The 16,260-nt window shown below is 39.0% G+C and overlaps 1 protein-coding gene across 2 annotated transcripts; it reads right to left on the bottom strand.

Moving 5' to 3' along the window:
* Nucleotides 1-1,824: 1,824 nt before the first annotated feature.
* Nucleotides 1,825-11,938, bottom strand: heca (hdc homolog, cell cycle regulator). 2 transcript variants are annotated; one of them, XM_017493812.3, is made up of 4 exons: nucleotides 11,497-11,928; nucleotides 9,714-10,799; nucleotides 8,996-9,150; nucleotides 1,825-2,292 (listed from the first exon to the last, which is right to left on the bottom strand). In XM_017493812.3, the coding sequence occupies exons 1-4, from the start codon at nucleotides 11,726-11,728 to the stop codon at nucleotides 2,128-2,130; spliced, it is 1,638 nt and encodes a 545-aa protein (XP_017349301.1). In that variant the 5' UTR covers nucleotides 11,729-11,928; the 3' UTR covers nucleotides 1,825-2,127. The 2 variants fall into 2 exon arrangements, with proteins under 2 accessions (XP_017349301.1, XP_017349305.2); XM_017493816.3 differs by lacking the exons at nucleotides 1,825-2,292; nucleotides 8,996-9,150 and having other exon boundaries at nucleotides 9,525-10,799; nucleotides 11,506-11,938.
* Between the last annotated feature and the right edge of the window lie 4,322 nt (nucleotides 11,939-16,260).

Raw genomic sequence — 16,260 nt, 5'->3', positions numbered from 1 at the left:
CCATTTTTGTGTTGATTTTGATGTATGTTTTGGATCATTGTCCTGCTGGAACATCCAACCACGGCCCATTTTAAGATTTCTGGCAGAGGCAGTCAGGTTTTCATTTAATATCTGTTGATATTTGATAGAATCCATGATGCCACATATCCTAACAAAATGTGCAGGTCCTCTGGCAGAAAAACAGACCCAAAACATTAGAGCCACCATCATATTTAACTGTGGGCATGAGGTACTTTTCCATATGGCACCAAAACCACCTCCGGTGTTTATTACCAAAAAGCTCTATTTTGGTTTCATCTGACCATAGAACCCGATCCCATTTGAAGTTCCAGTAGTGTCTGGCAAACTGAAGACGCTCGAGTTTGTTTTTGGATGAGAGTAGAGGCATTTTTCTTGAATCTCTTCCAAACAACTTGTGGTGATGTAGGTGACTTCAGATTGTAGTTTTTGAGACTTTCTGACCCCAAGACGCAACTAACTTCTGCAATTCTCCATCTGGAGATTTTCTGGCCACTCGAAACATCTTCTTCACAGTGCGTTGAGACAATACAGACATGTCCAATTCCAGGTTGATTCATAACATTTCCAGTTGACTGGAACTTCTTAATTATTGCCCTGGTGGTGGAAATGGGGATTTTCAATGCTTGTGCTATTTTCTTATAGACACTTCCCAATTTGTGAAGCTCAACAACCTTTTGCCGCATATCACAGCTATATTCCTTGGTCTAATCCATTGTTATGATTGATTAAGGGAATTTGGCCTATGTGTTACCTCATATTTATACCCCTGTGAAACAGAAAGTCAGGTTTGAACAATTTCCTGTTCCTAGTCACCCAGGTGTACTAAACAAAATGTAAAATATCAGTGGGAATATACTTCAAATATATTTTTTCTTATATGAATTCATAGGGCTGTCAATAATTGTTGCACATCTATATTTAACAAAGATTATTTTTAGATAAACCTGTTTTGTTTGCAATTTTTTGATATCCATGCGAGCAGAGTATTTTTGTGAATTGTTTTTAAATAAAATATCAAAAGGTTAAACAATAAAGACAATGTTTCAGCCTTCTTTGCTCATAAATACCAAAGGTGCCAATATTAGTGGAGGGCACTGTAACTGTACCTCCCTTCCTCTCTCTCTCTCTCTCTCTCTCTCTCACTCTGCTGCCTTTCTGTCTTCAAACCCTGTCCTGAATAAACAGTGTTACATTAAACCACTCCTCCTTCATTACACACATCAGAACAGCCTTCCATCTCCGTTCATGAGCGCTGGTACAGAAACAAGCGATCCCCTTTGCAGAGCCACAACTGCAGTGTTATAAGTGCTACTGTCAATAAGACGTAAAGGAATCAATACAGAGACACCACTTTAAAGACATCAGGACTAGAGTTCAGTCTCAGGAGTGCAACAGAGTATTAGGGTCACTGTTTAAAACATTAAAATACAAGGTTTCGACAATAAATTTGTAACATTTCGAAAATACAGTTGTAATATTTTTAGAATAAATTCATAATATATTGAGAATAACAGTTACTTTTCAAGAATAAATTTGTAAAATATTGAGAATATTTTGAGAATACATTTGTAATATTTTCAGAATAAATTTGTAATATATTGAGAATAAATGTGTAATATTTTGAGAACAAATTCATAATATATCAAGAATAAATTTGTAATATTCATACATATCTCTAAAATTCATACAATTTTGAGAAATATCAATAAAAAAGTCATAATATTTGAGCAGTGTTTGTGTGTTAAAATGAGGGAACAGTGGCCCTAAAATGTATGAACGAAAGTATGAACGAAATCTAGAAAATACAGATTTTATGCATTTTATTATTTTTGTTCTTTGTACAAAAGGGTGAATTTGGCATATACTGTACAGATACATTCACTCGTCACAGTATTATTCTTGCTTTTGTGGTTGTAAATGCCAGATGAGAAAGTCTTATGAACATTTAGTGAAGCGCTTCCTGACTTCATCCTCTGTGATTAACTGCCATTGTTTCACTCTTCTCTATTTAATTTTAATTACAAAAAAAAAAAAAGAATCATGACAAATAAAATTCCCTAGGAACAAAAAAAAGGGAAGGAAACTAGCATGCAAGTAGAACTTTTGTCAATAGGCTTCAAGGACTTTGAAGGAGGAGAAAGGTTTGACAAAGTGATAGTCCAGATTGCCACAGTGTGGACACTGCTGCACGTTGCTGTATTCGGAGAAATACTGCATGCCCACGCGTACATCGATCACAGGCTTCCCACAGTGCTTACAGTTCAGTCTGGCCTGCGAGAACACAGAGAGAGAGAGAGAGAGACAGAGAGAGAGAGAGAGACAGAGACAGAGACAGAGAGAGACAGAGAGACAGAGAGAGGTGAAACCATTTCAACAGGACACTCACTGAAATATTCTCTCACTTCCCAAATCAGATTTAGAGCTAGAATTAGTCAGTCTCGCCAGGATTCTGCAATGCAGAAATTAACACAAAATCAAGTAAATATTCGAAGAGCTTGCAATTTTTCAAAATTACTGCAGAATTTCGTGACATCATCACAACGCGCATTCAGCCAGAGCCCTCTTCGATTCGCATGCATCAAACCTGAGTATAGTTGAAAGGTCTCATTTACCAACAGACTGCAAGAGACCGTGCAAAACAATTTCATTCGATTCAAGTAGTTTTCTGCCCCAAAATAAAATTACAAAAAACTCAGCAAGTTGCATTGTAAGTTTTGAAAAAAGCCCCAGCAAAATCAAGCATTTTTGAAGAGGCTTCAATCACAAAATAAAATCCTGTACAGAGAGTATAATAAAGCGGTGATTAGTGTGCATCAGGGGTCACGTTCCCATCCTCTTCCTTTTTTTATTTAACATTCTGCCTGAACAACTCCACCATGGGCTGAATTTACCCAAAATACAATGCTAACCATGTCCGAATGTAGATTTGTCTTTAATTTATTTATTCATTTTCATATGATTCATTTACATGTGATTCATTTACATGTGATCCGAATGTAGATTTAATCGAATTTATATTTATTTACCTAATATTGAGTTCAATTCAGTAATTCTATGCATTAAATCTGTCCTGCCATGCTACTTTATTTTAGAGAAGCACAATTTAGATTTTATAATGTCTTAATGATGTGCATTCCACCCCAATCCATAATATTAACTTTATTCATTAGAAGACAGTTTATATCACCTGTAATGATAAAAACGAACTCTCTTGAGATCCAGCACGTCTCTGTGTGATGTGCTCGATGTCCATGATCACCCGCATACAGAATAGAATTATTTTCCCTCTGTTTTTCATATCAAAGCATTTCCTTTTCACCTCACTTAATTCCCAGCTAATTCAGACTCCAGGTTTTGGCCTTCAGGTGCTGTTACGCTAAGAAATTGTAGATATTTTCATCAGCATACACGTGAATCAGAATAACACTCACTTGTACTTCTGAGAAACTCCCTTTTTTTTTTTTAGCTCTCATTTTACTGTTGTAAGCCTTTTATGGAGTTTTCAGACAGAAAAAACACTATACAGTTATGATGAACTGGTACTATTTCATACTTTGACAGTTTATTAATATAATGACAGTGACATTTTAATTGACTGTAAACTTTATTACAAAAGTTTGGTTTGGTATTTTAACACAGAAATCAGTGAATAAAACATATCCATGTGTTTGTTCTTCATCAAATGAGCAAAACCTTCCTAAAGAGCTCCACGCCTCCTTCTAATAACCTGCAGTGTATACACAACAAACCTTCATCTTACAACAACTTAAAAATAAATATATACCAAACGTTAATGTAAACTTATTTTGAATGATTTTGCATATCAAGTTGTCTAAACTAGATGGCCTGTGTGTCAATAAGCAGAGAAATTCTCCAGGATAAACACAGCGAACAAACTGTTTACTTCCGGGGTTTGCTACACTGATGCTGATTGGTCGTTTTTGTTTAGCAGCCTACGGTGTTTCCGGATTAGGTTTAAGACTTATTATAAAGATTATTTAAAAAAAAAAATAAAAAAAAAGGTAATGCAAAATGCCAACACTCTTCATTACAGTCATAAAATAATGAAGTATGTGCCAGTCATAAACTAGAGACAGATCAACTCCAAAACTAAAACAGATTGATTTCCAGATGCTGTAAAGGTCAAATTATTAGACAGAAACAATTTAGACATCATGGAGCTCAGTGTTAGACCTCTATGCAAAATCCAACATTCCCCTTCAGTCAGCTGACTCTGTATAACATGGATAGTCTGGGATATATCTTCAGCCATTTTACCTCATAATTATAGCTTTTCATTTCAAAATGGCTTTTTTTTTTCATTTCATAACCACATTTTTATTTCACTCTGTTGTGATCTGTCACTAACACAAACGGGGCTCAGCCTATCTAGTGATTGGTTAATCTTTTGCTATTGATTATTTTGCCAGTATATTTCTAGCATGTGAGTAGTTAGCATGCTAGCTTCTTGGCGGATGGAACCACATGGAAGATCTCAGTGAGCCGACACGTGATGCTTTGTTCAGCTGATCAAACAGAGACATGATTTAGCAGCAGACGCTATTCTGAGCCGTATTGATTATTTGTTAGAAATGCTCACACAGGAGCGCCTGGTACAAATGTTCTAGCGGCGCTTGATTCAAAGATTAAAAATAAATAAAAATCTATAGAAGGCTTTATTTCTGGCGCAATAAAAAAAAAAGTACACAGAAGGGTATGAAGCATCTGTCGCGTCATTAGCAGTCACGTGTAATGAATGTGAACGAAGTGCATTATTTGCCCTATAATAATAATAATAATAATAATAATAATAATAATAATAATAATAATAAGCTTTATTTTACCTTTAAAAGCAGCTTCTCAAAGCGCTGTACACAAAATAAGCGGTACACAGAAGAAGAAAAAAAATAAAAAAAATAATAATAATAATAGGTAAAAATAATAATAAAAGTTATAATAAAGAATAATAATAAAAACTATTATTCTAATAGTTAATAGTTTAGCAGATTTATCTAGAGTTTCGTTATTCAATCTGTGTTTAGAGGAGAAACTAAATTTATATAAACGGTCACACACTGTCTAATCAAAGTACAACTTACTCATAGGAAATACAACATGAACCCAGTCGAGGATTACAACTTAAAACACTAAAAGAAAAAGAATTATAAATCACTAATGCGAGTCTCTGTCTGCAGGGTGTGTGCATGTATGTGTGCCATCTATCCATAAGACCTGGTTATTACACATTACTCAACCATTAGTTTCATTATGAAGATATCAATCGTTTTTAGCCTCTGTCTAATCTCAGTGGATAACCACTCTGTAAGATATACACATTATCTATAACAGTTGTAAGATGAAGAAATAATCTTCTCAGGCATGTAGTCTAGCAGCCTCTACTTTTCCCTGTGCTCCAGCTCACAGGATATATGATGATTATTTGGTGTGATGTTACTTTAGACTGAATGTGCGAGCAACCAATGATGATCTCTGACTTGCCCGACTGGTGCTGACTGACATTACAGCAAAATAATATACAGTAAATGTGTTATTATAAATAATTGTAATCTTTTTTTAAAAGCCATTTTGAAATAAAACCTGTTAACAGGAGAGTAAAACAAACTGAAAGTTTAAATTTTTCTGAAAATGAGACTTAACACCATCAAATGTATGTCATTTCATATATATATATATATATATATATATATATATATATATATATATATATATATATATATATATATATATATATATATACACACACACATACATATACATACATACATACATACACACACACACACATGTATATATAAAAACATGATAAAAAATGATGCTTTACGATATGGCCTCAGTGTGTTACGTGGCTGAGGAATGCCGTTTGGAAAAATGGCTGCAGGTCTGTAATGCTTTGTTTGTGTTTAGGTCTCCTGTCAGTCATCCTACAGACACGCCCCCAATAGGGATGGGAGATATGGACTTAAAATTATATCACGATATTTTTTTGGTATTTATTGCGATAACGATATCATTGACTATATAAATATAGTGCCATTCATCACTGTTTTTGGCTACAAGTGACAGCTGCATGCAGTCTTGAGAAACACAAACATTAATCTAAAAGTAAAACTGATTTTCTGTAACCAAACCAGTTCCAGATTGTAGAGGGACAGTAGCTCCACGTTTAGTGATAAACTCCTCCACAGCTTCACGTCCGCCTTCCACCATACTTGTTTTTGCTCTGCATGTGAGCTGCGAATGGGTCGCACACCATTGCACACAGAAATACGTCATCAACTAGGCTTTATCGTTATTATCGCGTGAAGAATAATTCTTATAGTGGGGAGAATTTCTACTGGTATATCACAAACGATAAGATATCGCCCAACCCTAGCCCCCAGTGCTCCTTCATTCCAGCCTATCTCAGTCTGAAATCAGTAAGCGCCTAGCACAGCCAGATAATTCTCCCGGGAGTATAAAAATCACTCTGCTTTTTGTGGCAGCTCGGTAAATACTCGGCGAATACTCGGCAGGAACACAGTCCTCCTGTTCCATGGTTACTTGTCCAAGGATTTTTCATAAAACGTCACCACCTTTTTGAGAGTTGACAGTCTGAGCTGCTGCAAAATGTACATATATAAGAGCTCTCCTAGCTTGGACTATCCCTAGGCAGTACAGACAGGCATCATAGTGATCATCCTCGTGCAAGGAAAAACAAGCCGAGGTAAGACTGGACTCATGCAGGACAGCCATTAGCAAGCTGAACATCAGAATCAAACATTCAGCATTTGTATAACTATTTGAGACTGACAAAACTTCTTAATGATACTCCCCATACCTATTTAAAGCACAGGTGTGAGTCAAACTGCTAAAAACAGACGTGTGTAAAGGAAATCAAAGAATGGATGACAATGTTCTAATGCTGAATCCTGATTTAACAGCGTGCCTCCACTGATAGGGGTCTCTCTGTTCTTACTGTACTATTCCACTAAACCTGATATGACACACAGGTCAAACACTCAAAAGGACTTGTGAGGCTATGTCTCGGTCCCTCTGCTCTGACTCTCTCACAGATAGACCTCAGAGAGGAAATCTCACATCTCTCTCTAATCTGAGCCTCTCTGCATTTAAACAATCCACCAATTCCACTGAACAGTAACATGGATTTTAGTCTTCTGAGTTTTTTTTTTCCATGCAAGATTACTTATGATTTCAATTTTCAACAGGAGGCAGGACCCCCGAGAGATACAAAGCCAACCGAACTGCATCAGAAGGAGTACCCACAACAGATCAATCCGTAAACCAGACGAACACATGAAGACAAATCGGCATGTGCTACATTGCCATACGTTCAGGTCAAACCGCAAACTGCATGCACGAGGACAGCACTCCTAAAGAGTGTACAGACTCAAGCTGCGTTCCTCTCGCACTCTCGCTACAAACTAAAAACAACAAAAAAGTATTTAAAAAAAAAAAAAAGACTGTACATCTGGGCTGTTTGTTTATAATGTCTTTAGTCATTCAAGCTGTTTTGTTGAAATCAGCATTCTGTTAAATATGGGGAATCCCGCGCGTCACCACAAACCCCTCTCTCTCGCTCTCTCTCTCTCTCTGTGTCCTTCTCATGCAATCTCTCTGTGTTTACTAACACAGTCTCTCAGTCAGTGAATTTTGTCAAGGAAAAATAAATCCCAAACTGACTCTGTAACATTATTCCTATTAACTTTACTGCATCTGCCATCTACCACGTGTGGAGCCTCTGAAATCCCTGCCATATTTTCTCCTCGATTATTCTCTCGCTCACTCACACACACACACACACAGCCTCAATTTAGAATGAGTTTTTTTCACTGTTTCAAAACATTTTATTGCCATGTTGTAGTTATTACTTTAATACTTCAAGAACTTTCAGTACTAATCCTTCAAAAAGAAATTCACTGATTATTATTTATCTTGGTTAAAAATTCTACTATATTAAAACAGGGGTTATTTGATATTTGAGACAGATTAATTAAATTGAAGTGAAGCGCGTATATGGCTGGCATGTATCTTGCATTTCTGGTGCTTCCGGTAAAAACAGACCCATTTCCTCTACAACAGGTACAGGTAGTGTTTGTAATAATCCAGTCGTAGTCAATAATGTGGCGGATTGACATTGAGCCGCTTAAGCTGCGTGAGCTGAAGCTGAACAGTGAACGAACGGCGGTAAACTGAAGCGCTTTACTAGCGGGTTAATTAACTCACCAACACAAATCCTATACACATATGAGATTAATCAGAAATTTACTCAAACAAATGATCTTAAAAAGACAATAATATTAATTATTGCAATAATTTCTGGGACGATATATCCTCTGAAAATGTAGTTATCGTGACAGGCCTATGGATGGGTGATGTCTCTTTTGCTTTCCATAAAGTTCATGACAATCCTGCAATTAATACAATTTATTTCCCTTCTTATGTTATATAGATGCTCAGGAAGACTTTTAGAGCAACAGGACCATTAGTAGTGATTCCACAAACAACAATATCCTATTGTCGATATTACAGAATTTCTACAAACTCTGTTAATAGGGGGAAAAAAACAGAAATAACATATTTCTACTCTAATGCACTTCAGAATGAAGGTGGTTCTGTGTTCGTTTTTTGCTCTACAGCGGGAGTGGAGCAAGGAGCATGTAAAATATGACATGATACTGGTTAATACTATTTTCCTGATGTGCATAGAAAATCAGAAGACATTTAGAGGGGTCAGATCACAGAAAGCCAGTAATTTGGTCTTAATTGATATTGATACGAATCCATTGTGCAGAACATGACCAGGTTTATTAGCTAACAAGATAAAGCCATTTTTAAAAATCTGATAAGCAGTGTGCAGTGAAATGAATTCACTTGCTACAAAAAATCTATAAACATCTAGAACATCCACGTTTCTTATCAGAAATGTAATATATGTAAACTGTTTGTTACATACCTGACAACAAGGTGAAGCAGCCAGAATGTCGTAGGTATACATAGTACCCAACTGGTGCCAGCTTCCGTCCCATCGGGATTTGCACTTTATACACACTATTTTGTGCACCCCCTCCAGACAGTCCACACAGATGGCGTACAGGTGCATCAGCCTCCCTTTAGAAATGCGAAAGGTACAGCAAATAACCATTACCTTCTGAGTGAAGATACCTGGACCCTGTGTCTCGTTCGGTCCTTGGTCTTCCTTATTATACAGTATTATGCAGTCAAAACACAGCACCAGGTCATCTAGAAGAATGTGAAAAGCTTCACGGCGTAACATTTGAATGGATTTGTTTTTTTCTCTATGTGGTTTTCTCTCATGATTTGACTCATTTGTTAATTTTATTATGAAATGACCTTGATTTCATTACTTCAATTCTTCTAAGTATTCAGGGAGCCCAAACTAATAATGCCCAAAGCTGAGAACCTTCAACTGCAACTTCCCAACCTAAAGCACTGCTCTAGCCAGTGGGAAAGATGGGTTCTGTGCAGTTTCCTGTGCTGTTCATTAGTTGCATAAGGGTTGCATATAATTTGAGTAGATTATTCAATGCATCTTATGGTATGGTATAGTTTTTGAGCTGTACAGCTTGCTTCAAAGCCTTAATCTTCTTAGTTATGCACAGCCAGTCAATAATAGCTATAACTATATAATAAAACACACAAGAGATACTCGCCTTGTAAGTGGCACGGCACATCATACTCAATCTCGTCGTGTCGTGAAGGGCTGAGAAAGAGCGTCCCATCCACCAGAGGAAACTGCTCGAAGATGGGCAGCATGCGGTGGCACAGAGCGCAGTGGACCACATTGCGGTGGCTAGCACTAAGCGCAGAGAGGATGAACTTTCTTAAGTCCTCACCCTGCCCGGCCTGGGCATCATCCTCCATGCGCACGTGGTAGGTGTTGAGCTTATGCCGAGGGATGTGTGCCAGCAGCTCGGAGAGGTCCAGCCTCCGCAAGAATTGCACCGGGCCATCGGCCTGAGTAAGGCGGGGCAGGCACAAACTGCCTGCCACATGATCCGCCTGAAGACTTCCCCGGCCGGCCACATGTCCCACCAGCAAGTGTTTCCGGTTGCCCTCCATGTGGACTGCATTTTTAAGGAATTCGCCCAGGTGACGTGAACTGCGTGGTCCACTGACAGACTGAGGTGTGAAGAACGAGAAGCCTAATGGTGGAGACTGGCCAGGAGAGTCAGTGGGCGAGCGCACTCCCAGGTTCACCCCAATGCTGGTAACCGCGTGGCTCCTCTCTTGAGAGTTCTGCCGATCCACAGATTGGCGGCGTGAAAGGTCTTGGTTGGAGCCACGGTGAGGCAGTTTATTCGACGACTTGCCTTTCTTGAGATCCTCCGAGGCCTCCCCTCCACCCCCTGCCGAGACACCTCCACTGGCCTTCCCACTACCTTTCTCCGTCACCACCTTCTTCTTGCGCTCGTCCTGCATGCGCTTGACCTGGTACCAGTCAGTGTCTTTCTTTAAGTGGCCCTGACCACAGCGACACGAGCAGAAGCGAAAGGCCAAGTCATAGCCCTTCTTGGTCCACATGTTCTGCCGACACTGCTTCTCGTTCCAGCTACGGGCACGGCCAATGCAGTTGAACTGTACCAGGATGCTGCTTTCCCACTCATAGAAGCACTGTAGGTGCATCCAGTTGCCATAAGGACAGTGCTCGCTGTTGCACAGCACCCGCTGGTAGTCGTCCTTCTCAAGGTCGACAGCACGGCCCAAACTGCACACAAGCGGTGTGGCACACGGGGCCTCTGCAAGACACAACATCAGCAATGTTTCCCTGTAACTGAGATGTTTATATTGCTTCACTTCATGTTATATAACAATCATTAGACCTGTATGCATGTTCATTACGCATAATGGAGTGTCTTGTAATCAAGTTTCAAATCAACAAATTAACATTCACCAGATGCCTGCAATTCAAGTGTGTAGCTGTTTAAAGCTATGCGTGGCACAATGAAGTGCTCGGCATCTCCTGCGTCTGACCTTCATTAACGTGCATCTATCAGTGGACCCGAGAGCAGCCGTAGTGAGTGAATCAGTGTTATTGCACACTCCGAGGGTGACCCACCCACACAACCCAGACACTCTAAAGAAAATATTATGCAACACACATTTGCATGGATTAAGAAGGAAAGTAGGCCTGTGATACTTTTCTAACATGGGGGGGAAAGCCATCACCCTCCTGCAGTAGGGACTGTAATAAATGAAGGAACACCTGATTCATGTACACCTTGAGGCCTACACTTCCTTATCCTGCAGGACGAGTATTGTGGCCTAACAACTAAGTAATGTAGGAGTCTACAAGACAAGTTGGTGCAAGTGGAGAAACCCTGGAGTGGGAGTGGAGATGTTTTAGCTTGGAGAAATGATTGCTGTCTAGCCTCCTCCTCCTCCTCTGTCTAAAGCATTACCCTGCATGTCTTTATGGTTTTAAACCGCAAGCACCTCGTTTACCGCTTGGCGGAGCGGCTGTAGCTCCTACTAAGGCAGTGCTTCCTCCTCCCGCTGCTGCTGCTCCTGCTCCTCCTCCTCCTGCTGCTGCTGCTGCTCCTGCTGCTGCTGCTGCTCCTCCCGCTGCTCCTCCTGCTGCTCCTGCGGAGGCTCCATTTTCCTGTTCATCTCCGCTGCTGTTAGTGCGCTTACTTCTCTTCCCCTTGTTGCTCTTCTGGCTCGGCATGATGGTTGGTGCGCTCTTCTCGACAGGAAACGACGTTAACGCGAACCGTCCGCACGCGCTCCTCTAGCAGATGGCATTGTCAGTCGCGCGCACCAACGCAGACAGATATATCAATGTAAATAATCAGGGAGCGCTGATCATCTGCGACGTCTTTGCCATTTTGACAGCCGAGGTGCACCATGAAGCAGAAGCAGAAGAAGAAAAAGAGGGCGTGTTCGTGTGTTGTTTTGATTCCTGCTCCGAAACAGTGAGCGTTTCCTCAACGTGACGTCACCAGGCACCGCCTACGTCTCGAGCACAGTAGCGCGCGGGGGAGGGGAGGACGGGGAGGGATGATTGGGGTGGGAGTATTTGGTACTCCCTTAACTCCATTAATCAGGCTAATTTCAACAAATCTCCTAATAATAGATAATATTCCTTTCGAAAACATAATAACAACAATAATAATGATAATAATAATAGTATTAATGTACTATTAATTAATAATAGTAATAATAATATACTATTAATTAATAATAGTAAAAAAAATAATAATAACCTTGTTTGGGAGTATTTAATTCTGTTTTTATTTATATCTATCGCACAACAGTGCATCTTAACATATCTGCAGACAATCTTATAACTTGTAGAGCTATTCATACACTCCCCTCCAAAAGTATTGGAACAGCAAGGGTCCATCGTCTCTGGACCTCTTTCCACATACAGACGTGGAGCCGAAAAGTTCAGTAGCCTTCTAGCTTTAAATGATTGGTTAGTTTCTTGGTGTAATGAGCAGAATCTGGTGTTTGTCAATAACTGGAATTTGTTCTGGGAGCGTCCTAGGTTGTTTCGTCCTGATGGCCTGCACCCCAGCAGCCTCGGAACTGCTGTCTGACAACATCTCCAAGGCGCTACACACCAAGTGACTGCCTAATATAAGTACATCTTCTGACAATAACAATGTTAATTATAATCAATGCTCAATTAATAGTCCAGCACCTGTAATACATACTATAGAGACTGTGTCTGTTCCCCGGGCTATAAAAATACAGAGAAAATCTCAGAAAGTCTGTCTTCGTTACCTAATTAACATAAAATTAAATCATATTGTATACACAGCCAGCACTTTTAATCTGAAGCTAGGACTATTAAACATTAGATCTCTTGTGTTTAAGGCTCTTATTGCTAACAAAATCATTACTGATCGGGAATGTAATTTAATGTGTTTAATGGAAACTTGGATTAAACCAAACGAGTACATAGCATTAAATGAAGTCAGTCTTCCTGGATACAGTTATGTACATCAGCCTCGTTCAACTGGTAGAGGAGGAGGTGTTGGTCTCATCCATAGTCAAAATATAGGCGTCACACAAAAACCTAGTTATAAATTTAATTCTCTTGAAACTCTTTATACCAGTATAAGTTATGTAGCCACAAAAAATAATTCAATTCCTCTAATTATTATTTACAGACCCCCAGGGCCATACACTGAATTTCTTAGTGAATTTGCAGACTTTGTCTCAAACCTGGTTGTGTCTGTAGATAAAGCATTAATCATCGGAGATTTTAATATTCATTTTGATAACCTGGAAGACCCTCTAAGAATAGCGGTTGTGTCCATCTTGGACTCAGTAGGGATTAATCAGAATGTAATCGGGCCTACTCATAATGGCGGTCACACTCTTGATCTGATACTAACATATGGATTAAGTGTAGAAAATATTTAAATTTTTCCGCAGTCTGAAGTTGTCTCAGACCATTATCTTATCTCGTTCATAATACATATTGATCATAATATTTCCACCTCGCCTCGCTACGTACCTAAAACTATCTAAAACGTACCTACACATCAGCTACTGCACCGAGCTTCATAAATAACCTCGCAGAAACATCAATTAGATTTGGATCACCGTCAGATCCCATAGAACTCGATCAGGCGACTGAATGCTTAGAGTCAACACTCCGCTACACGCTAGATAGAGTGGCTCCACTCAAAAGAAAAATAATTAGAGAGAAAAAATTAGCACCCTGGTATAACGATCAAACGCGAACCTTAAAACAGACAACTCGACAATTAGAACGTAAATGGCGTCAAACCAAACTGGTGATATTCCAAACAGTATGGAAGGAGAGCCTACTGAACTATAGAAGATCTCTTGGCGATGCTAGAAAAATCTATTTCTCCACCTTAATAGGAGATAACAAAAACAATTCTAGATTCTTATTCAACACGGCAGCAAAATTAACTAGGAATAAAACCACTACAGAGAGAAACGCTCAATCGTTACATAGCAGTGAAGATTTCATGAAATTTTTTATCGATAAGGTTGAAAATATTAGACCTGAAATACAGGCCATTAAATTAAAACCGGACAGTACTGTAACAAACCCATTACATGACAATGTAGCAATATCAGATCAATGTTTAGAGTGTTTTGCTCCGCTTAGAGAGACCGAACTAGCTACATTAATCTCTTCAGCCAATTCATCAAGTTGCATACTAGATCATGTATCTACATGTTTCTTTAAACAGATTTGCCTGGAGTAATTGAACCACTTTTAAATATAATCAATTTTTCCCTAAGCAGTGGCTATGTACCTAAATCACTTAAATTAGCAGTTATTAAACCCTTGATTAAAAAACCTGACCTTGACCCCTCTCAACTGTCCAGCTATAGACCTATATCAAATCTCCCCTTCATCTCTAAGATTTTAGAAAAGGTTGTAGCAAAGCAGTTATACTCGTACTTAGATAGGAATAACATTCATGAAATGTATCAGTCAGGATTTAGACTTCATCATAGCACAGAGACATCGTTAGTTAAAGTAGTAAATGACCTACTACTGGTCTCTGATCAGGGTTGTGTCTCGCTGCTTGTGTTACTCGACCTTAGTGCAGCTTTTGATACTATAGATCATACTATTCTCCTTTATAGATTAGAAAATGTTGTTGGCATTAAGGGAACAGTCCTCTCCTGGCTCAGGTCTTATCTGACCGATCGTTATCAGTTCGTAGATGTAAATGGTGATTTCTCCAAGCATATTGAGGTTACCTTTGGAGTTCCACAGGGTTCTGTTTTAGGCCCACTACTTTTTACTTTATATATGCTACCCCTAGGACAAATTATTCGTAAGCATGGAATTAGCTTCCACTGTTATGCTGATGATACACATTTGTATGTTTCAGCGAAGTCAGAGGACAGACAGAAGCTTAGTAAAGTTGAGGATTGTGTAAAGGACATTAGATGTTGGATGTTAACTAACTTCCTTTTACTTAATTCTGATAAAACAGAAATACTATTATTAGGATCACGTGTAGCTAGAAATAATCTTTCTGATCACATGGTTACTCTGGATGGTCTTTCTCTTTCATTATGTACAGCAGTTAAAGACCTTGGAGTGATTATTGACTCCAGCCTATCATTTGATGCTCATGTAGGTAATATTACTAGGATAGCTTTCTTTCATCTCAGAAATATTTCTAATATAAGAAATATATTGTCACTACATGATGCAGAAATACTAGTTCATGCATTCGTCACCTCTAGATTAGATTATTGTAATGCCTTACTGTCTGGATGTTCCAGTAGGAATATAAACAAACTCCAGTTAGTCCAGAATGCAGCTGCTAGAGTCCTAACTAGAACTAGAAGATACGACCATATCACACCGATATTATCAATACTGCATTGGCTCCCAGTGGAATCCCACATTAACTATAAAATACTTTTATTAGCCTATAAAGCACTAAACGGTCTCGCGCCACAATATCTAAGCGACCTTTTGGTTTTCTATGATCCAACACGCCTACTTAGATCAAAAGATGCAAGCTATTTGACGGCACCTCGAATAGTGAAGGCTACAGCAGGGGGGAGAGCTTTCTCTTATAGAGCCCCACAGTTATGGAACAGTCTTCCTATTAGTGTTCGGGACTCTGACACAGTCTCAGTGTTTAAGTCTAGGCTTAAAACGTATTTGTTTACTCAAGCCTACCCTGACTAGACTTTCTATTATACTAATTGCCAATCCTAATAATCTTTTCTCTCCCTCTCTCCTTCTGCCGAGCCACACACGATTTTATGGAGATACTAAAGATCCAGATCCTTTCTGCCTCTGGATGGTGCTCAAATCTTCTACAATTCCAGACTGCTGGGACTACGGCTGCTCCTAAGGCCATACAGACTTCATATAAGTCAATAATGAACTTTTTCATATTATCTGTTGTTACCCAGATGAGGATGGGTTCCCTTCTGAGTCGGGTTCCTCTCAAGGTTTCTTCCTCTTAAAACATCTTAGGGAGTTTTTTCTTGCCACCGTCGCCACTCAGTGGCTTGCTCAGTTGGGATAAATTCGCACCTTTAATATGTGTATACCGTGTTGATATTTCTGTAAAGCTGCTTTGAGACAATGTCTATTGTAAAAAGTGCTATACAAATAAAATTGAATTGAATTGAATTGAGCAAGGCCAATTATATTTTTGTTTTCATTACAAGAGGAAGACATTTGGGTTTGAGCTCAAAATCAGAATTTCAGCTTTCATTTCCTCATATTTA

Source organism: Ictalurus punctatus, chromosome 2 (assembly GCF_001660625.3).
Source record: "Ictalurus punctatus breed USDA103 chromosome 2, Coco_2.0, whole genome shotgun sequence".
Taxonomy (NCBI): Eukaryota; Metazoa; Chordata; class Actinopteri; order Siluriformes; family Ictaluridae; genus Ictalurus; species Ictalurus punctatus.
This window is presented reverse-complemented; position numbering and strand designations above follow the sequence as displayed.